Source organism: Strix aluco, chromosome 4 (assembly GCF_031877795.1).
Source record: "Strix aluco isolate bStrAlu1 chromosome 4, bStrAlu1.hap1, whole genome shotgun sequence".
In the NCBI taxonomy this organism is placed as follows: domain Eukaryota; kingdom Metazoa; phylum Chordata; class Aves; order Strigiformes; family Strigidae; genus Strix; species Strix aluco.
This window is the reverse complement of record NC_133934.1, coordinates 122,785,790-122,810,071: the sequence shown is the minus strand read 5'-3', so window position 1 is coordinate 122,810,071 and position 24,282 is coordinate 122,785,790. Positions and strand designations below refer to the sequence as shown.

Here is a 24,282-nt window from a genome sequence, read left to right as displayed (position 1 = left end):
CTGTACATTCATTTTTGCATACACAACTCTCTCCAGATTTGTTACGTTCCATCAGACCCTCTTCTACCAAAACATCAACTGGCTGGCTTCTTTTCCTTATAAAAATGTTTGTTGTCCACAAGGAGTGAGATGAAATTTTAGACCTCACTTATCTCAATTCCAAGAGCTCTCAAATCTACATGACAAACTAGTAACACAAGGCTTGTAAGGAAGCATTTCCACTAACAATTGCTGTGTGAAGTAGAAAACAATGCGAACATAGCTTCTCTTTTGTCCATTTTCATTTTGAAGGGAACTAGCCTTCCAACTCTCAGAACAGGTCCCCAGGGAACAAAACTATCAAGGTCCTGCTTCGTGCCCCACTCCCATGTTCACCCCCTCAAAGGGAAAGCAGCTGTAGTCCTCAGTATCTAATAATCTCCATTTAGGAGGCAAGTTTTTGCCAAAGGAGGCCACACAGAAACACCCAACTTTTTCTAATGCTAAGCAGGAATCCCTGAAGGCTAAATTCAAAATTCAGCCCTCAGTTGTTGCATAAAATCAGATTCTCTGAAATCCCTCCACTTTAAATGGAGTCAAGTTTTACAGGCTGTCACTTTAAAAAAAAGAATTATCTCCTCTGTACTACTGGAGGAGTAAGTAAATTTTTTAAAATGCTGATCCATTAAATATATCTACCTTCTGTTCTTTTAACTGGTGACACTCACATTTTCAGCACTTTCTTCCGAATTTCCACTTCCTTGTCGACAGCAGGATCCTCAAAGAGCTGTACCCTGAAGTTACTCTTCCGCAGGGGAGTATCGCACTCCTGGCAATTCCCAGCCCCTCTCACAAACAGCAGTTCCACACAGCTCTCGCATCTGTGGAAGAACAGAAAGGGTATAAAGGCATGTACATGTTAAACAGTAACTGAAAACACAGGATTGTCCCCGTTTTGTTGTTTACACGCATACTGTAAGTACATGGTGCATCGCCCCTTGATTTCACTATTTCTTCAGCAACCAACAGTGGCAAGAAGGCAAGGGCTCTCCACCACGGCTAAAAGGAAACAATCTCAGCAGCACAAATGTACTTATTCTCCCTGTCCAAACAAGTCAGCCTCTTTGCTGAGACTGAAAGTTAATCCAAACACAATGATGGGGTTTGGGTCAAGGGGAAGCTTCTTTATTGACACCATCAAACTCATTTTGCCTGGACCAGACTGCAATATCCTTATTTACTCAGAGCACTACCCTGCTGCACATAAAGACCTGTTTATTTTCTTGATGCCATTCACAGCACAAGATACTATACAGCACAAGCAGGGATACAAATCTTGCCCACAGCCTTTCAAACATCTACCAGTACTACCACAGTGCAACTGCTATAACAAACCTGAGCTAAATTCCAGCCCAACACTGCTAAAAGAATCGAAATGCCATTTTAACCAGCAACCAGCATGATGCAGCTCTCCTGTGCCTTCTGTTAATACTTTTAAAATTGCACGTAAAATATACTCAACACAGAGGCTGCACAGAAATAAACTGAAAATACCTTTCTGGTTTTATTTCTTTTGCCTTAATGAAGGTTTCAGATTTTAACAAGATACTTGCTGACCAGTCAGTTGGCATTTAATAAAGGAAGAACACACAACAAGAAAACCAACTTTTTAAAAAGTACTTGGGCACTAATAATGTGCAAATTTCTAGCAGAGAACAACACCTGCTGCAGTCATTTCCTACTGCTGGGGAGGCAAGGGGGTGTCTATTTATAGTTTTGCTACATTGAAGCCAAAACAGTTGTATATTAAGAGCTAAACCTTATTGTACCTTCACAAATCCAGCACAAAAGTTAAACAAAAGAAATGATACTGACATGGTTGTGAAGGATCTCAAACAGAACTTTCACTTTGCTGACCTACCCCCAACAAAACTGGTTCCAGTACTTAGAGGCAGAGCTAGCTAGAACCTACCAGTTCTACCCAGCTTCTGTTTCCAAGATTAGAAAGTGCAAAACAAACGCAATTGTATCTTACAATTGAAAAAAAAAAAAATTAGAGCAATTTTTTTTTGTTAACACAAGTAGAACTACAGTTTCAAAATGCATCTTGCACAGCAGCTGCCAATGTTAAAGAGCAAACCTTCAATTTACTTGAAATTTTCCTGCTCCAGAATTCCTTCAGTTAGAAAGCCAAGCACATATAAATACACTTTACCTGGAAAGGGAAAGATCAAACCCTTTAGCACATTAGGCCTGAAATTCAGAAGTTACTGGGACATCAATTCAAGAAGTATGCTTCTGTACGAAAATAATTTAGCTCACCACTATGAGAGAAGCAACACTAAATGCAAGAGAGAAGGCAAGGCAGGGAACGGGCTTTCTCCTTCCTCCCCCAACCTGTCTGTGCATGCAACAGCCCGGTACAAAAGGACAGTTTCAACGTCTCCTTCATTTTGGCAGCTCATGCTGTTTATATGTCTCTCTCAACACAGCAGCCAAAGCACAGCAAAAAAACCCCTGCCTCCTCTTTTTAAGGTATAGAAAGGGAGTGTAAAGCTACAGAACTTGGCAGGTGGATCCAGGTGTTTGTACTGGGTTTTTTAATCACAGTATTGCCTAAGGACCAACAGAACAGGGTCTCCATGTGCAAGATATTATGCACAGACATTAGCACCTGAAACGACTTCACCCCCCCACCCCTAAATCGAAGACATTTCAAGTTTACACAGGACTTGACTATAGAAAAACATCCTTCCTTGGAAAAGCACTTCATACAAGTGTTTCAATGCCTTCCCAAACTGGAACCAGTGTTTTTAAGGCTGGAAAATAGCTTTCCATACAAAAAAAAGATGAGTCAACCCCTCACTATGAGAATCCCACATCAGGTGATCACATTCTCAGCCACTCATGCACATCCCCCCTTATATTTATTCAAAAGGTGTTATATGGGACAAGTCAATCCTGCCTCCTCTCCACCTCCAGATAGATTTAGTATACACAGTTAGATCCCCAGCTTACTACCTAGCAGGTCTGTCATTCTTGCCCCCACAAACTGTAGGTGCCTTCCCAGTGATGGCAAACAAGTTTGACCACACATTTCCACCTGATTTTTGAGGAAGGAAAAAAAGCCATCTCTTGAATCCCTCTCAAGTTCCTTTTGATTTTGCTGCAGACCACTAAAGTCAGAGCATATGCAAACACCAAGAAAGCAGATTTCAATAAAGATTGATTTCATAAATTACTTCATGTCTTGAAATAAAAATTTCAAAACCTGAGTTAAAAAAATTTTATCTCACACTGTAAAATTTAAAAATAGAGCATGACTTTTTTTTTTTTTAGAGATGCAACATTTTATGCAACTTCAGCAAAGGTACCCAACCCATGCAACAGCCAGACATCCCAGGCAGCACAGGGGGACACCCCAACACCACAGCCAGCATTCCAGGGCTCTCTCCTGGCACACAGACAACATCAACTCAGGGGATCCTTCCATTTCTTTGCAAGCCCAACTCTTTGCCATTTGCCTTAGTGTAAGGACAGGCTGACCATGGAGGCATCATTCAGTGCAACTTTTATTGGCCAACACATCATACTGGCCTTCCCCAAATGAGCAAAGCACTGAAACACCTGTTTAACTCCCCTTCAAACCATGGCCAAAACAGGTGGCCACATGTCATCTTAAATTATGAGCCTTAAGTTAGTGATTTTTAATATGCATATATGTATTATGTATACATATGTGCTACATACATAAACAATAACAAATGTTCATGCTTAAAAATCCGGTCTATTAATTTGTTCAAAACTGAGTATGACTGAAGACAACAGCTTCACATGAGGTCTAAACACACACTCAGAGTATGATACTGCCGCTTCTCTTCACACTGAGGTTGTACGGCCTCTGTGATCTGTATTCTATTTCACACATTCACTAAAATTTTTCATTACTTTTAGATTTAAATTAGTATCCTGAGAATGGGTAATCTGGATGAAAATATCAATAGAAAATGTCCAGGGAGTTACACATGCATGGATGACAGGGGAAGACTGTTAGTAATTTCACCAACAAAAGCAATCACAACACCTCCAGGAACAATAAACTCTGCTGGTCTTCCACACCAGGATAATATACACCAGTATGCTCATTTTCATTTCCACAGACACTGGTTTGATCTGTCTTGTTCTTCTCCTTCATCGCCATGAAATATTAAACAACTGGCTCAGTCTCTAAGCGGTCTAGAACGATGAGACATTTTTGAGGAAAGCAAATAATAAAACATCTAGATGGTTTGGCACCATCAGCGCACAAACAGCACTACATGCCCTCATGTCAGTGTTCAAGGACTTCAGGATCAGGATTGTACTAAAAATGCTTTTGGTACATGCAGAAAACAAACAGAGGTTCCTCTCCAGAAAACTGTTAGATATTTATCAACTAAATTACACTTACTGGAACTGAGCGTTTATTTTGGACAAACTGTCTTCAAAGGGTACAAGACTTGTGCCCAAGCCTGCACTCCCCACACATGCACTTCATGGAGGGATGATGGCAGATAAGGAATCAAGCCTTTTGGACACTAAACAGATGAAAATGGCTCACAACATTAGCATAGCCTGACAGTGCTGCTTACTTTTCTAGCTTGGCTGGCAAGGGAGCAAACAAAAACAGAATAAAGGAAGAGCTATTTTCACAAACAAGAATACAATATATTCTTTATTTTAAAATTTTACATTCTGCTGAGCATAGCAAAAGTTTGCAGGACTTCAGATATGCAGCCATTAATCATTTCAGAAAAAAATCTTTATGGCTTTTGCTGTTGACTAGGAATATTACAGAATGAGTTACTACCCTTCTTTACAAAGGCTATTTTTAGTAGATATACTTATTAAACAGTATCAAATATTTAGAATCTCTAAGCCCCTCTTCTTCAGCTTTTATAACCAAGATGTTTCTGTTATTTAAAGTAACACACAGAACAAATGATCCTCTCTACTATAGAAAAAACAGTTTAGATTAAAAAATAATAATACAGCCTTCAACATATAGCCAAGACCTGAACCACAAACAAATGGAATGGAAAGAATCAGCAAAAAAGATGTGTTTTCACTTGTTCCTCAACTGATGTCAGAGGGAAATTTACCTACAGAAATGGAATGACTCTTGATTTATGGCGAGGGAACATAAAAAAACAATGGAAAAAGCACGCACGTGAGAAAGCTTATAGAAAGACATCTAGATTTTTAAATCAAAGATGCTTCTAGAAACATTCACAGGCTTTTTGCTTAGCTTGGGTCAGACAATTTTGTGTTCCTGTACCAAGATTCTTGAACTGAGACAAGAACAGCCCAATTTGGAGTGAGCAGCTGTCAAACCTGTTTATTTCACAACCTTCAGTACATTTAGCAAGTCCTCATAACCCACAGTGGTTTCTGCCACATAGCCAAGAGTTCACCTGCTATTTGCAGTTCGCCATTGCAGGTTTATTTTCTAGACTGATGGACTAATAGGCGTAGCCTAGAAGGCAGGTTCTTCCTAGAGTTTGCAGAAACGATGATCTCTCTGATCCAAAAAGCTAAGGGAACTGCGCAAAAGCAAGTTGTTTTTTCCCACGTTACAGGTTAGGGATCAAAAGCTGAGGAAAGAGAAAGAAGCAATGTCACCAAATGCTTCTGAAAGCCTTGGAATAAAGGAGCTTACGAGATCAGTAGCTCCCAGATGAGTAGGGACTTGGGTACAAAAAAAAAAAAGTTTTTTTCTTTTCACATCTCAGTGCTTCGAGAACTCGGAAGTCTTTATTCAAATACTTGCAGAAGCAGCTGCTTATGTGTTTTGTGCCATCTCTTCCCTGTCTGCCAACTAGAAGAGGGAGTTGGGAGAAGAAGATACCAATTACTCTCTCCCTCATCCTCTGTTCAGATTCTGTGAAGTCCTACCAATGGAGATTTTGCTGTACTCACTTTGTAAGGAGACAACTTGAGAATTCTCTCAAAACCTTATTTGGCAGAAAAACCCACGATGGGTCTTGTCTTCAACTAGTAAACAGGTCTCACAGGCAGCTCACACACCACATAAAAGAGTACAGTTCCTTATGGCAAAAAGGCACATCTCAGGGTTTCAGGCAGAAATCACAATTCTATCAATCAGATGAAAATTTTTGTTTTTTAAACACTGTTGGTAAGTATCTTCAGTTGTCTGCAGCTCCCCTCTGTTCAGGCCATAGTAACATTAGCTGCAAGACAAAAATCTCAGAGATTACTTTGCTAACATTTAGGGTTTTTTCAAAAGTATCAAGACTCAGAGAGCTGATCTTAACCTCTCCTTTAAAGAACAAAGCAAAACCAAAAAAAAGACTCCAGTACTCTGCCTACATCTGTATTATGTCAATTCTCAGCATCATCTGCCAAGATGCTGGGCATACAATCCTGCTTTTAGACAAGTTGTATCTTTTGGGAAAAGGATGCATGCACACATTTTTGTTTCATTTTTGTTCCATCAGATGAGTTCTGCTCCGTATTGCAGAAGGGAGGTTAAATGAGCCCAGAGACCTCAAAAATTTAGGAGACACTCAGCCACAGTTAACCCTATTTTCCAAACACTCATATACATACCCTGATACACAGACCAGTTCATCTCAACTGCACTCACCAGAAAGAAAGCAGACCAGGTAGTGGTTGAACTACAGCCTTGAATGACTGGCATTTTAAGCAAAAAACCACATACTGAGTCAATTAATAATAAACAGAAACATTTCCACCACCCATTGTGTTTCAACATCTCCATTACAAAACCATTTCAAGTGGCTTGGACCTGACAAGAGAGTTTACAACAAACTGAAACTTAACTCACATTTATCCAGTACAGATGAGCCTTTTCGTTTTTCCTAGGAAAAAAATAGAGAAGAACCTTTTATGGTATTAACTCTGGATAGTATAGAGAAAATATTTCCACAGGTATTTAAAGAAAAGTGGTTCTTTACAAGATACAGCTACCTAGTCAATTAAGCACACAACCATAAAAAACATGTCTTATAGCACAATTATGTCAATTTGGTCAAACAACAGGCCAATACTTGACAGGCCAATTCTTGACACTTCAAGAGCAGCTGTGTGGCATTGAGAAATAAGTGTTTTCACAATGAGTAGGCATACCAAAATTGACCGAGAATTTACTCAATGTACCAGAACAACTACTTCAAAGCCATTACAGTCTACTGGGCAAACACATGCACTGAAGTAATAATTCAGCTATGTCAATAACCCTTTTATTATGCTTTATTTTCTTTGAATAAGAACCTTTGCAAGTTTTCAGGGTTCTCAAACATCAAATTGGGTAGCTATTGGGATTAGCAGCTGCCCACAGCACACCTGAATTTAAGAAACAATTATGTAACTTCTCATGTCTGTCTGAAATGCAGTAACTGCACTTTTTTAGACATAATCCAGCTCAACATTGCCCATTGTCTCACAAGACAAACATACTTATCATTTACAAGTTTAAGAACACACACCAAACTCTACACAAGACACGTTGCTCCCTTCTCCTTCCATATCTATTTGTTACCTTGTGAGAAAGTCCTACACCATGGTGTGGGTTGAACTGCCCCCAGCGCTGACCAGTCTTACTAACACTCAAGTATTTTGAGCATTTATTTACTCAGTCTTACAAAACACCTACATATGCCAGAAATCACACTGGAAAAAACTAAAATACACACAACAGAAAATAAATGCTTTGGGGACCCCAAAACAATCATGACAAAGTTCTTACTTGATCTAAAACAAGGCTTCTACCTTCTGTTCTGTACTTTCAACACATTTTACAGTGCAACAACAGCATGTGGAAGCAAGACAAGGAAATGCAGCTATATGGTAAAAGGGAAAAAAAAAAAATTAAAAAGTATTTGTGGCATGATGGGTTATCCTGACCACATTACTGAGGGCTTGTCACAAGATACTCCTGTATTCCATGTCTAATCTCAGAAAGTAAGAAGTTGATAAGATACACATCCGTAAGAGAACCAGGCATATGACCAAGGTTTTCCATAAAAACAACAGTGGTTTGGAGTCTCAATGGGAAACATGCAAGCGTTAAAAACTCTCTCAAAAATCAAAACCTTTTCCAATCTCTTGCAAACATACCTGTTGAATGATCTGCATATGTTGGCCTATCTCTCCCAGCTTTTGGGAGGAACTAAGCCAAATTTCTCCCGAGAGCATAGGCTTGTATTTCACTCTAAAAAGTACACAGTCCATTTCCTTAAGCTATTCAAACAGAGAGAGACAGTGTGAGTGTATGTACGCACAATTAAAAACTGAAAAAAACAGCCTGTTGGAGTAATAACTGCATTGTCCATCTTCTGGGTAGCTCTGAAAACACTGTCAGTACTCAAAAAGCAATGTGTAATGAAGAGCTGTCCTCTCTACCACTAAGCTTACTTGGTTTGAAAAGACTGAAAGAACAGTCTGCCATGACAAAGTGCTACATGGGAGCTCGTACATAACTCTTGTTTTATGATACAATAAAAACAACTGTTTCTTTTCATGTAATTTGTCAGAAATGAGTGACCAAACTCAAAGGTTAAGATACCAACTTCCATTCTCATGAGTAGCAAAAATCCTAACAACCTTGAGTTTAAATATGCAGCCTAGGAACACCAAAATTATATTTCTACATGTAAAGTCAGCACCAGTGCCAAAGAAGCTGTTGTAATCTGCCTTCACACTGCCATACACTGTCCTTTCCCCTGCTGTCCTCTCCCACAGGCCAGAAAAACATTTGTGCAGCCACACAGTTACTTCTGGGTTATTTTTCAGCCAGATGAACTCTTCCATTTGGTTCACCACACAGCTAACAAATGCTTGTACCAGCACATAGCAATGGGCAAAGTAAAGGTAGGAATGAGCAATCAAGACGAGAAAGCTGAAGTGGGAGGTTGTGAAACATAAAATCCCAGGTAAAGCAAGCATATCACACCACTATTGTGAAAGTCTTGAAAGCCGGACATGTTTAAAACTCATCCATTAGGGAACCTGAAGCATGAAGACAACAGGGACCAGGAACTGTGTTTAGTACCAGACAATGCAGTTAGGTGCCCAGCAGCATGGGTAGGCACTTTTGTAAACACCACTACATACCTACACAGCTTTGCAGATCTGCTCTCAAAGCGGAACTAGGAGAACCCTCAAGTGAACTCCAGGTCCCAACAAGTTGAGCAGCCCAACTTGCTGCAGATTTCAGACAGGTTAGGGCACCCCACAAACAATGCTCCCATTCAGGCAGCTTCCACCCATGTATTGACACTGAGAGGGCTTTGACAAAGGGAGATGCCCCAACTGCCACCATGTCTGCAAGACGAGCACCAGCACAGCCCAGCTGCAAAGCAAGGGAAGAGAATGGCACCACAGCAGGCAACCTCTGAACAGCTTAGACTTATGTAGGATCACATCCTCAAAAACTCTGGCAAGAAAAGACCCTCCCCAGCATTCAGCACACTCCTTAGAAACTGTGTCATAACATCTCAGGCAAGACAACTCAACTTTAGCAGAAATACTTCTCCTGGAAGAGAGCTCCTCACTACTGTCAATGGAAGTAACCACTGTAAATCCAACCTGTGCAGATGTCCAGCATGGCCAGGGGCCCCCAAAAAGCTCCTTTCAATCTGAACAAGACCCCAGAACTGAGGTTATTAGGGATAGCCACTGGGTGGGAGAGCATAAAATTCCTCTCCTCCCAAGCTCTGAATTCAACAGCATCCAATGCCATTTATTAAAATTTGTCCTTCCCTCCCCTCTTACAAAGTTTTCGTGGCATACCCGGCTATTTCAGCTTGATCCAAAAGTATAAGAGAGAACACAACCCAAAAAGTGTCCATCATTATTTCAGTCATTCCCTGCATTTCTACAGAGCCATGCACTACACTGTCCAGAGAAATCTGCAGAACATTTGCCCCTGAATGTGCCACAGGCCACACAGAGCTCTGCAACCCAGCACTAAGGTTTTGACAAACCTACTTGTTTTGTAACCTAAAAAAGTTAAAGATGGGTTTGGGCTCATTCTTTACAAGTAAGGCATCTCTTGTTGCAATAGATTGCTTATTTAGGAGTGTCCATGCTAGCCTTGAGCCTAAAGCTCATTTGCATTATATACTTCCCAGAGCCAGCACTTTCGATCCACTAATTATCTTCAGCATCACAGGCACCTTATCACACACTGTGGCCGCAGTCTCTGAAACTGCAGCACTAATAAAGGCAAGTTACTAGAGTTACAAGTTTTGTTTCTCTAACCCAACAGATTTTTATTGCGTTTTCTTGAAAAGCTTCTTTATCTTACCAATCTCATTTTCACCAGTATAAGTGCAAAGGAGATATTCATTAGAAAATCCCAACAGTAGCAATTCAAACAGTTTCCCCGCCTCCCTAGTCTCATTTGGGAATCTCCTACTTCCTACCAATTTTTAAGGGTCATTCCTCACTCCATTTTCACATAATCCCTAAACAACCATTATCACATCTTTTCTCAGCATGAGATAAAATATAGACTGTGCTTCATAAACAATGGAGACCTTAAGATTACATTCTTGGTGGGACACAGCATGATAAATATTTCAGGGATGTCTTGAAATACCCTACAACATACAACATGTGGCCAATGAAACAATCTCAAAAACAAATATGTTTTGACTTATTGAAAAAAGGAAAAACACACCAAAACCTCTTCCCCCCCATCTCACGCTGGCCGTTGAGCAGGACAGATTGCAATTTCCTTTTTAAGGGTGGCAGAGATCCTGACATACTTAAAGCCTGGTAGGGAACTTTCTTTTGCATTGTAAATGTAATAATGTAAAAAACCACTTTTTTCTCAAGCTTAAAAATAAACAGCAATTGCTATTTTAGTACATTAAACCAGTTGGTGAACATAACACAAACTTTTTGATGTTAAAATTGTGAGGTCACATTCAATGCAACTACTTTTAGAGGAAGGTATTAAAAATAAGGAGGATGTGTCAGACCTTCATTAGCTATGCTGGCATCTCAACCATTTCCTACAGATTGTAGGGAATAAAAACCCAGCCCTATTTCAGTAAAGTTGAAGGTAGCCTCACAGGTTATCAAACAGAAGTAAGCAAATACATTACTCACCATACCAAAGACACAACACAAACTGCTCTCTCAAAGTTGTAGCACATTTCAAACAATTTTTATCATGATGAAAATTTGAGATGCATATTCTGTCTTTTAATATTTGTTAGCAGGAGAGACAATGAGGAGAATCAGTTGCACAATGTGGGAGCAAGAAGCAAGACAACATGTATTAATGGAGGAGCAAAAAGACAAAAGCAAAAAAATAATTCTAGCAAAATAAATTATATTCTTGTCTGTATTTATATCAGTACTTGTTATGCCACAAACCACAGAAAACAGAATACCCCAGTGTAGTTACTCAGCAGTGGATGCAGACACTGGGACAAGAGACTGCAGAGGATACAGGGGGCAGGGGATGACACAGCTGCCTCCCCACATTGGCAAGATGATCACAATCGAATTGTTGTCAAACAATTTGAAGTCAGATAAATATCCACAAATCTGTTATTCATTATGTGGAGTCCCTTCCATGCATAAACACCAAACTCAGTGTGCAGATTTGTTGGGCATTTGTGTGTGGCTCATTATTTGTGTGTGGAAATAGCTTGGAAGAAGGATTTTTGAATGTCTGTTTTAGTATAAACTACACCTTCCACCCTCTGTAGAACTGGTAAAATTTATTTGTTTTGCAGAAAAGTTCGCTCCGATCTCTGCATAAAGTTAAGTGGAAAAAAAGTTCTCAAAATTTCCATTCACTACTTCAGCTGTAAATATCATGCAGACAACCAAAACCCACCACTATCACCAGCTACAGCCTTATGCTGCACGGCACCATAGCCCACTAGTCCCGCTGTTTATGTAAAGAGCCATTGAAAACAAGCAAGGAAATGGAAATCTGGCCCAAGATTCAGATGATCAGTTCCAGACAATATTTGAGCTTATCTGTTTTATCCAAACATCAGCTGAGGAGGCTTCAACAATGCTGCAGGTTCTCTCATAAACACCACTCTGCTCTATAATTATACGGGATCTGTGCATGTATTCAAAAGTGGCATTTATTTAGGCTCACAACAGCTGTATTGAAGCCATGTGTAAAGCACATTGTTCCTGGTCTGAGAAACAGTGAATAGTGTTTTCCTTATCCATATAAATCACACACAATAAACACCTGATATTATCTAGTGCCACTAAAGAAGTCAAATTAAAACAAATCGGGAGAATATATCCTTGAGTACATATTTATAGGAAGACTGAAAACCTTTGAACACAGACTTTTATCCTTTTTGTACGCTCCTAGCCTCATTCAAATAATAAGCTTATACATGATAATGACAGGATTTCTTCTTCAACCCCCACTCCCCAATATCTATTTTACAAGGGAATTTTTGATTCTGCAGACCCTCCAAGAAAGCAATAGCCACTAGAAAACTTCTGGATGACCAGACTGGGGGACACAGTAAAGAAACCCAAAAAAGCAAAGGATCAGTTTTTCAGAAAACAGAGTCCCCTCTAATTGCTGACATTTTGGAGGTGCCCACTTGACACCAACCACCTTTAACCTTCTTGGCCAAAGCAAACTTCATATGCACAAAAGATAAAATTCTCTCTACGCAAAAATTAATCTCTAAGGAGATCCCAGACTCTGAATTATCTACTCTGACCATTTTATGGAATTAGGTATTAGTAGGAATTACTGAGCTCAATCTTGCAAGCCGAATGCACAAACTGTCCTTGATGTCCAATGGGGATAACCTGGGCAAAAAGGATCCTTCCACTAGAGCTTAGGGACTAGTTTTCAGAACAGTTGTGTGAAATTTGAATTTTTCAGACTTGAAAGCACGAGCTCAGTGCTGTGGCACACATTTGGGTAGGTGGTTACTTGTGTGCTGAGGACCATGACTGTTCTGTAATGTGCTTACACAGATAACTTTTCCCATGTAAGGGTTCACTCCCCCCTTTATAGATAAAACAAGCATCTAAAAAAATGAAGGTCCTTCTCTGATTCAGCTACTCATGAGTGCAGCAAAGACCTTTTTGCCACAGTCTGTCCTTGCAAGATAAAGTCCTTCAACCTATCACCAATACCTACAATTAGCAGTCTACTTAGTTTAAATCTACACTCCTGCAATTTTAGTAAATTCTCTAAAGCTCAGATCCCCATGAACTTAAGCCACTTATTTAATTTTGCAATTTTTATCTAAAGGGCAATCCAAGCTGCTTCCATCCCCTAAAACCACATGCAACATTCTGGATATAGGTATAAGGTGTTCTACTGTTTACCAGCATTTTCTCCAAGAAACATTATGATGCTACAGAAAAGTGATCATCTCACCTACTTCCACAAAGGATGCAAGCCAAATTTACTGGTCAAAAATAAAAAAAGGATCCAAAGATGAGGAAGAGATGGGTTGCTTGTAGATACTGAAGATTGCACCCTGGCTATTGCAGCTATCATGCACTCAACAATTAAACCCTGAAGAGAGTCCATGAGCAGCCTGCAATGCCATTGGGCAACAGAAGTATTTGAAAAGCAACTACAGCCTTTTGCATTTACAGCCTATCAGCCTACCCAGGGCAGAAAACACCATACTGGGTGTTTTCCTTGGAAAACACTGTAAAACAAGTTTGGTGACACCTACTGCAGCATGACCTGAATCCAATGTACAAAGTTAACCAGTCTAACAGAATTCCTCAGTAAAAAACATGCTGCAGTTGGTCATGAAAGTCACAAAGATCAGGCCACATTCCCAAGATGACTGAACCCAACAGAGAAGGAAACACACCTCTGTCTGTACTGGTGAAGCGTAACCATTACCTGCCGCCCTACTATTACCATCCTCCCTCAACAACCTAGTTAACTGGGACAGGGGGGATGTCAGCCCCAAAACTAGAACCATCACCCTACCCTATGTAGCTTGCCAACAGGGGTTGACAGGGTCATTAGCAATAAATAAATGTGTAAATTAATTCAGTGATCCTAGAGATGTAATAAGAGTCTCACTTCTCCCTCCTTTTAGGCCTTTACATGTCACCTTATGCTTTGTGCCATATCACCACCACCACAAGATGCTGAGTCTTTAAAACCATTTTGTATTAAAAAATAGAATACACGAGTCAGATGGTTTAAAGATGTATATGCTTACTCAAAAAAATACTCCACCCAAAAATATCACCTCTAATATCAATTTATAGTACAGTTTCCAGAACTGCCAAGTACTTGGCTGCAAAACTTTCAAGCGATGGAACTGAGGCACCTGTGAAATACTGGGTTTTCTTTAACAACTGCAGAAATCAGCATTATTAAACACCCCAAGGGAACTTCCTTGCTGATCAGCCCTCCTGTAGATTTAATGCAACCAAATACTAAGATGTCAGCTTTCACCTTTTACCTGAAAGTGCTCCCATGAAAGAAAGACTCTCTCCCCTATACAGGGGTATTTCCCACTGGTCATTCCTCTTATTCAGTTGCTGAAGACCTTCACAATACTGATTTGAACACAGTCACTTATCAGGGCAACCGCCCTCAACTACCCAGATACAATCACACTCAACTACTACCCAGGCTGTATATGTGGAATTAAATCTCAGTGAAATTCTCATAGGCTTTAAATGATAAAGTGTTGAAACCGTGGGAAGGTGAACAGTAGAGGCAGCTGAAATATAATGCTGTTTAATTGCATAAAGATGTGAATGCACTAATAAGATAATAGTATGTTTTCGTTCTGCTAACTAGGCAGCACTTGTCACTCTGGGCAGAATGATAAACAGTCCAAACTGTCACCAGCACCTGCACCATACCCCCACCTACACAGAAAACAGTTGACAGTGAAAGACTAACCCATGTGATCTCTGCTCAGCAGCATTTAGCAAAACCAGATTCAGGTGAAGCTAAATGGTCCATCAAACGGCCATGCCAAAAGAAGTTCTTTGGTTTTGACGATATACAATTAAGTCACTTTTTCCATCCCCAAGACGCCCATTTAAGAGGCATGTTAAAACTCAATACTTCATCATAGGTAAGTTAAAAATGTGTAAGCTGTAAACTGTTGCGTAGCCGTTCTCAGACATAACGTGTCAAAATGTGACTATGTTTAGGTCTTTTTTACTATGAAACAATTGTGGCCCAATCCTTCAGGCAGCTACTACTGGAGAGACAAGCTGGCTTCATGGCCCTCTGGGAATAGAAGTCTCAAGGAAGGAGGGGGAACAAAACCTCAGAATTCGGTGGGCTTCAAGGAGGTCTTGGATTCAGCTACATATACTTATTTGAATAGTCCCACAGGTATCACCAGTAAATAAAAACTCTGTTCATTACTGTTTGCAAGATCAGTCCCCTCAAGACAATGGCCTACTGAAAGCAAGCAAACAAAAAAACACAACACAGAAAGGAGAAAGAAAATTAAAAGACATATCCAGACACTTGAGAAAATGCTTAATTCCCATGTAACTGGAGTTTTTGCTTTCCCTAGCAACACAGTGTGGATCTAGGACTGCCCAACGTTCCTCTGCAAGCAGTCCTAGCAGCAAGGCCGTGGAAAACTCATCAGGAACTACTTTTCACTTGTTCTTTGCTACAGACAAATACTCTCAAGTCATTGTTCAAAAACAAAGGCTATAAAGGAGTAATGGATTATTAAAGGGAAACTTGAATGCTCTTTCAGAAAAGTGAGAGCCTAAACTTGACATAAAACTCAGCACAACAAACCACAGTCCTGCTCTGTTCCATTCAGCAATAGCAGCAATGATCTTTCCACCACTAAAAAAAATTTATCTTTTTCCTGTTCTGCAGGAATGACTCATCAACCAACAAATTCACATACAGCAGAAAAACGAGGACAAGAACTGCATTGCCCAAAGGACTGGTCCAAGACATGGAGACTTCCATTCCCTGTTCTGGAGCCGAAAGCACACATATTTGGGCAAAGTATCAAAAATACAAAGACACTCATTCTTGGTTGTCCTTTGTGCAGATCACCCTGCTGTAAAGGTCACACAGCAGAAATGCTTCCTCTATATTTCATAGGCTGCTGATGACACTTGGGGAAAATGCATCAAGACAGTCACTCCCAGAGCATTAAGGAAAACCGGTTACAAGACAAAAGCCTTCCTCAGCTTTGAGGAGTGTTTACAAAGGTGATGAATGCCAGTGTGTCCTACCATGCCAGCTTGAAAATAAGTCAAGCACCTGGCCCTCAGCACAAAAGGCTGATTCACCTGTATGGCATCTATTACTCTTTGAAAAGACCCCAAGTTTAGCACTCCAGGGACACAAAGTACTTTCAGAAGGCTAATGGGAGCATGACTTTTCCTCATCCTTCTCTCCACCTGCACATGCCGCAGATCAAAGTTGTGGGATGGCTTCCCAAGCCAGGGGGACAAAGATGACTTGCATACACACAATCACTCTCTGATGCTGCACAAACATCCCCTGACACCAGCCCATGTACTCTACTGCAAGGGGGGAAAGAAAAACAGCATAGAGATTAAGAGACACAAATACAATCACTGACTGCTTAAACCTACATTCCATGAAGCTCTAACATTAGTGTTACTCCCTACCCCATCCTGCAACTCCACTGAAAAATACTGCATAAAACTGAGCAAGCACTTTAGCACAAGACACTCTGTATCAACTAAGGAGGAAATTCTGCTTTTCTTGTTCCCAGTGTATCTTCACCTCCCCAGCTCAAATTTGTTCACTTTTTAGACTGCAGCTAAGTCAAGGATTTTTCCTTTCCCTGCACAGAACTCATAGTTGGGACTCCTGAAAGATCTTCTGGTTAGTACCAATATATACACTGCTAAAAAAAAAAAAAAAAAAAAAAGAGAGAGAGAAAAGAAAAAGCAGCTCAGTGATGACAGTTGTGATGCATCAAATATCAAACTTGCTTCGTTGTCACTCCCACTACCGTCCAAACAGATTTTGCTTTGTATTATCTTCACTTTCATTTCTGTAGAGAAGAAAAATAAGCAAAATGAGAAACATCACTCTTCCCAAGTACCATATTGCGCAGTGATCGTCCTCCCGAGTAGTATCTTGTACCAGCTTCTCATTCACACTGGTGACAATGTAGAAGGCCACGGTAAACCAAATCCCTCTGCCCAAGCTTTGGAAGATGAAAAGATCTAAATGAGAACAGATCTGAGAACTCTCCCCACTCAATGGGAAGGTTGTATCCTCCTCAGCATAGCTCTTTTCAAATTGCAACACTTCCAGTAATCCACAAGTGATCCTTTTATTCTCAGGAACATAAACTTTACATAACATGAAGAGCCAGTTCCTTGCAATTTGTTTAAGCTAAATCCAAATCCAAGCTATACAGTGTTTGAGCAAAAGAAAAACGGAGCCTCTGCATGCTCAGGCTGTCAACTAAAACAAACATCTTAACTCCCATAGTATGTATTGGGAAGTTGCATTGGATCATCTGAGATCAAAGGGGTTTTTCTGCACGGCTGCCACACACCTACATGGCCACTTTATGCTGGAGTAACGCTACCAAGACAGTGCTCTCCTGGCACATCATTGAAGCTATCAACAAAGACACATACAAGTACCTAATACAGAGATTTATGTATTTATTTTCACTGACATCACATATGGCTACTACAAGTACAAGGTAGAGTCTAGTCCTAAAGTAGCTTATTCTACTTTTAAATCTAGGCTGCCATAATTTCCCACCCCATATTCAAGTCCTAGTACCTGTACACCAGCAGACATGCCCAGGAGCATACAAGGAGCTAATTCAGCTGATAACTTGTCTAAAACCCTAAAATGGATCACCTCCCTGAACTGGTTCACCATTCAGTGCCAAAAAAACGGTAGGACCACAAGGATGGGACACGTATGTGACACGGGGAACATCTGGACTTCAATTAGCTGGAATGACCATGGAGACTCAAGTGGAAGTCACCACACACGGGTAGCTGGCAATTTTTTTTTTTTTTTTTAAGCACACCACTGCTCATCTTTTCTTCCTCTCGCCTTTATACATAAAAGGCACAACCAATGATGTCTGATGTCTTCATGAACAAAGCAAAAAAAATATTTTACACCAATAAGGCCAGTCACAAAGTTTGTATGTGCTAGAAGCAGAATGCGGGAAGAGTCATAACGTTTGAGCACAAGCAGTAACAATACCACTGAAAGGGCACGATCACAGATGCTTGGCAAAGAGCAACCCTTTTGTTCATGATTCAGCTTAAAAACACATAGACAAAACCTGCACGCAAAGGCACATGGCTGCCAAAGTGCCTCAGAAAACACAAAGAGGATGCAAGGAAAAGACACAGAGGGGCAGTTTGCACAATAGGCTTTCTCTGGTGGCAAAAGAGGCCTTGCTGCTGCATATCCCCAACTCCTCCCTGCACCTGCACTGGCATCACAGCTTGATGCCCCTCAGATGTGCCAATACAACTCTGTGTAAGGCTGGACAATAAAGCGTAACAGAAAAATTAATCAAGAGGGGCAAAACCAACAAAGCAAAAAAACTCCATGCCCCTAATAACACCACTCCTTTTCAGTTTCTTTTTATACCCAGTTTCCTTTTCCCCAGGACAAAAACTTCAGTTTTAATCTTGCTCAGTAGCACAGAGATGATCCAGTGGATCACCTGCCCAAACACTAGGTTGCAGAAATAACCAGTCATCTATGAGCTCAAAGTTGTAACACAAAATAAAACCTCTAAAAAAACTTGAAAACTATACTGCAGAGCAAAGCTGAAATATAATTAGCTTAACTAACACAAATGCCCTTTTCTGGTATGCCCGACAGCTATTCATAGGATTGGCACAGTCTAAGTTTAACACTTTTCATTATGAGGCTCTCAAAAGTCTATTTTTATTTGCTGTAGAAGCAGGTTGTGTGTTTGAAGATGAAGGGTAAATGGGAAAGAAGTTCTAATGTTCCCCTTATAGCACACTTCAAAATTTAGAGATCCCTGTAAAATCATGATGATTTTTCTCATCAGTAAGCTAGAGATAGCAGTTCTTTTATATCACAGGAGAAATACGCAGACATAAAAGGTTTTATATCCAGAGACAATGAGCACTACGGAAAAGGAAGAAATCAGTGATCCTCTTATTCATTACATATGCTTGATAATGTCCAGAAAATAACTTAATATTCTCTGAATATGGTACAAAACAGGTCCTGCAAGATGAAAACCAGCATTCTACGTCAGTAATAGTATGCTACCGTATATACAGAGGAAGCAAGCTAAGACTGAACAAGGAATCCTTTTTTTGGCATTTTCTAACTTCTGGGTGCTAAATCCAAAACAAAGCTCAGAATGTAGCTTTCATGTGCAATTTATACATGCCTCAAGAGACTCCAGGTAAAAATACTCAAATTATCTTTAAAGAATCTGAAAAAAATAAATCTGCAGAAATTGGGAAAGGAAAATAATCAAAGTTTTATTTAAAATAGTCCCTCCAAACTTGCACAAAAAATGCTCTCTCATCATGAAATGAAGTTGGACTGGTATACTTATTACAATTCCTAGTCAAAAGCTGACCCAGTCAAAAGAGGTCAATGCTTATGACTGGCAAGTAAAAGATCTGATGTCCCTCGGGAGAAGATGAGGGACAGCCATTTATGGCCTCTGAACTGGTAATATTTAAAGGGAAAAAAAAACCACACCAAAAAACCACACACACTTCTCCCTCATCTCAACCACTTTCAGCTTCTAAATATGAAAAGTAACTGCATTAGGACAAACTCCGAGTCTACTGCCATCAACTTATCTTGAATAAACTGTGTTAACTGTTTGACAGAAAAACAACTGTCAGAAAAAACTGATGTACATTTTTTAGAAGTGAAAATAAATAGTATGGTTTTGATCCTAAAAATAATTGTCACATGAGGAGTCTGTTTCTGTGGGCTACTTGCATGAGTGAGGCTACGCTGGCATTCAAGCACCTGATGAACTGAGCTAGTCTTTTGAAACAATAGTCTTGTTAAACCTGCTCTTTCATCTGTTCCACTGTTGTACTGCTCTGCATCCCAAATGGCTAGGAAACAAGAATTTTAATTAGAAATTTGTATTTTTTTTAATTAGCCATCATAAATTCAGTAAATATTGAAATCAGTACACAGCAGAAGTGTCTATCACTGATACATATCTGACATTGCCCAGCACAAAATGCCTAGAACAGACTAGTACGGCAAATGAATTTACTTTCCTACTTCTGGAGTTGTCAGATTTACTTGCCCACACCAGATCTTTTCTAGTAAGGAAGGAGTCTCTGAAAGCCTTAAAAATGAGGTAGGGAAGAATTCAGAAGGTAGGAAAGCACTGTTCTTGCAGGGACATGCGCTAGGGACTGGGGAACCATCAGGATCAGGGATTACAACGCAGCCTGCCAAAGGGACTGCAGGCTGCACTGCATTTGCTACAGGTTCCCCTGGGCAAGGGCTCAAATCACAGCAGGACAGAGCTGACTGTGGAGACCAAAGGCAGATCCCTCCTGCCCCATCCTAGCTGGCTGCCTACGACTGCTCTCAGACTCCCCGCAAGCCTGTGGCACTCGGAGGGCTGCACGCTGGCAAGAGCTGCACCTCCCAGGAGATGCCAGTCCAACAACTTCTCTTGCTCTGCTCTGAGAGGAGACCATGATGGTCAAGCACTGAGTCTTGCTAAAGACCGAATAAATTTCTGGGGCTGCTACACATACCTGAAACAGTAAGAATATCCATATAATATGCTCAGCATACAGCGTTCCACTTGTGAGGCTGCTAAAACGTGCATAAAAAGTTGGATTAGAAAAATATGTGAGAAAACATCCTGATTAGCCCTGCTAGTGTAATGCTCCAAGTAAATTAATGCAAGAAAACAAGAACAGTCAAAAGCAATCAGCATACTAACACGTGCTATGCCAGTGTAGCTTTCTCTTGGTACTATATTAAGATTTCTTTTTAAAAGAACTTTTTAATAGGTGAAATAGAAAATTGCATACTGCCAAGAAAGGGGGTGGAGTGAATACCATTCTCTACATTGCATTGCTTTTTGTATTATTACAAAGGCAATACTATGTGTAGTAGAGAATGTTTCTGGTTATTAAATTTTATGTTTCTATATTCAATGGCATCACATTATATATGGGCTTTTTTTGCAATTAACCTCCAAAACACAAATTAAATATTAATGGATAAATGTCAATTATGATTATGAGAAACAATAAAAGGACCATAAATTAAATAATGCAGATAGAACAATAAAGTATTTTCACATGATCAAAACAATGTTTCAGGGTGAATGTTTTCTTATTCTAATTGAAAATGTAATTATGTACTCATAGGTGGTGTTATTGCATAAAATTTGGTAAACAGTACCATCTTTTCAGCCTTATGATTCGCTCCCAGTAAGAAAGAGCAAAACAAGCCTTGTTGCTTCTTCCAGTCAAGCCTAGCAGTGCAACATTATTTGATGCTTCAGAGAAATCTTCAGTTTGAGACTGTCCAGAGCATAGCAGGATATTTTCACAGTTATTCCTACCCTATTTCCATCTTCTGTAATTAATTATACACAATTCTATATTTTGTTCAGTATTATTACCAGCTCTCCCACACATCCAAAATATTTTCCCACTATTGTACTTTTTAACTAAGGAACTAACCTTAGGCTTGCTAAGAATTAAAAAAAAAAAAGGCCCCGAAACAGAGATACTCAAATATGACACTCGGACAACAACCTCGTTGCTTTAAGGTCATTGCTTGTTTCCTGAGGCTGATTTTTATGGGAAAAAAAAAAGGTCTGAGACAAAACACTTTTAACAAACTACCAAATGCAGTCAAAAGCTGATTTAAATAGCAGCTGCTTGATGCTCAGATGTACAACTCTCCCCCTGCTTTACCACACTTGTCATCAATGACGACTTTACGAACTGTAAATGACATGGGACACACTGTTCACAAACAAATCAGATTTATGGTTATATTCAGTTGTTCCTGTTACCTGAAATTAGAATTAGAAGCTCATTAAATATGAATACGTTTCAGAGAATGTAGAGGCACAGCATTATATTGATGAAAGCTTCATTAAATTTTCAATGGTATAGCTGCTTCTATATTGGTGAAGGAAGGACACAGAGTAGAAAGAAGTTGGGGCAATTCTCCTTCAGGCAACTTTGCATCTTGCTACTATCCCTAAAAAACACAGGGATTTTAAAACAAATCTTGAAGTAATTAGGTGAAAGAGAAAGTGTTTGTGGTCCATTACATTCAGTAAATGATTACTTTCAGATCATCATTTTTCTTGTATACGTTTGCCAATTGTACAACTGATGTTCAAGAAGAGGGGAACTGGTAGAAAGCCAGAAATCAGGTTCGAATGATCAAGCTCATATAAAATACAGACTCTGTACAGGTTCTGAACTCACTTAATGGCAGTGAGTGTACTCACTGAATGGCACTTAATCTTTTTAATATATTCACTTAAAAAGTCATAACAAGAATATTGGAAATGAAGTCTTACCTACCAAACAATAAGACAAAACTCCTTGTGCAAGTAAAATTTAAAACTATCTATAAAAGTCATGCAGTAATACAGCCTTATTTTTACTGCAGAAACTGAAATCAAGAAAAAGACCTGTGATGGAAAACAAACAAACTAGACACAAGCCCACTATTCAACTAGATGTCTACTATTATTATCGGCAAGTCGGACAATTAAAATCTCTGTATGTGAAACACCCATAATCAAGCTATGTGAAAGAACGCAGAATCAAAAACACAAAAGGAAAAATTCAAGTGGTCCGATCCGTCTTGTGGTCATGCACTACAATATAAATTTATATTATGTTAGCCCAGTTTCCTTTGGAAAAAAGGCTTATGCAATCCAGCTATTACTCAGCTCCTCCTCATCCACTCCCCTCGATATCCATTACCTTATGTCAACTAAGTTGGGCAGCGGGGTAGAGGCCTCAATGTCATGTTATTCCTCTAACAAGGCTGCACAATATACAGCCCAGGCATTACATGTTTTCCTTACAGTTAATGTGCATGGCCTGCCAGGAACCGAGATGTAGGGTTGCTCCTCCCAACTTGTTAGGACTGCCACCTCTTTCAGTCTTCTGGATAGGCAATGCTCAACCAACGTGCATGCAGACAACACCAGTTTATCCTCAAACATTGTTTATTCTGCCCTGTTCAAATCCTGCGTCGATGTGTTTACTTTCCCCCCCCCCCACACTCGAGTTTTCTTTGGCATGTATAGTTAGCATTAAATAACTGACCTTCTCAAAACCACCATGAGGTAGTATTATCCCCACATTACCAGATAAGGAAATTAAGCCACTATAATTAATGCTTGAAGCATGCCCAAATTTCACATTCCTGATTGAGAGTGATTAGCATTAGCGCTATACAGGATTTCCTCTCCTCAAAGCACAGCTCCTGGGGAGCGCAGGAGCTATTGCACACAGCCTGCCCTCCTGCAGGGAAGTCTGATGGGCACAGCCGGAGCCCCTGTGAAACGCTGGGCTCCAGGAACTTGGCCAACTCCACCCCAGGGCTCTGTAAAGGAACTCAAACACCCCCGGTGCTGCTCCAGCCTAATGAGGGAAGGCAAGATATCAGAGTGCAAACCTTCTTCTGCATCCTTCCTTCTTCCCTTGACCAAGACTTTTGGATCCAGGCACAGACTCCTTGCTCAGCTAACTTCCATTTAGACACCTACATCCTTCCACCACACGTGCAAGCACACACACACAGAGATGCTCACTACCCTTACCTTTGATCTTCTGAAAGCCACTGGCTCTCCATGCATTCATCCTCCTAGAACCTCACATCTTCCTCTATGGCTCTTCAGCTCCAGTTTTTCCTCAGTCTTCCCAGGTAGTCCTAAATGCTTCTCCAGCCCAGTCATCACTCCTCCTCTCAAGTCCTCATGCAGTCATATCCCCTTCTCCAAGCAGGTCCCCCTCATGATCTTTGCTGCTTCATTTACTGCTACACAATGAGGCTGGGAGTCAACCTCCCCTTTCGACTCCACTACAGCATTTCAGAGTTTCCCCAGAGCCACGAGATGTTTCCCAGTCACAGTTCCTTGCAAAAGAGAAGGCTCCTTTCCAAGATCTGTCAGCTGGCAGCAAAGGTTCCCACACAGACCCCATGCAATTTGCGTTCCCTAACCTCGTCCCAAGGAACAAACCTCTAAGGGGCTGTTCCACTCATACATCACTGAGACAGCTAATTCTGGCCATGTCTGCTGTTCCATCCTGTAT

The 24,282-nt window shown here is 40.3% G+C and overlaps 1 protein-coding gene across 3 annotated transcripts in view; it reads right to left on the bottom strand.

Moving 5' to 3' along the window:
• The window catches only part of MNAT1 (MNAT1 component of CDK activating kinase), a 124,730-nt gene that overhangs the window by 89,231 nt on the left and 11,217 nt on the right, over positions 1-24,282 (bottom strand). For all 3 annotated transcript variants that reach the window (XM_074820918.1, XM_074820919.1, XM_074820920.1), the window contains exon 2: positions 708-860. In XM_074820918.1, coding sequence (XP_074677019.1) covers positions 708-860 — 153 coding nt within the window. The remainder of the gene's footprint in view (positions 1-707; positions 861-24,282) is intronic.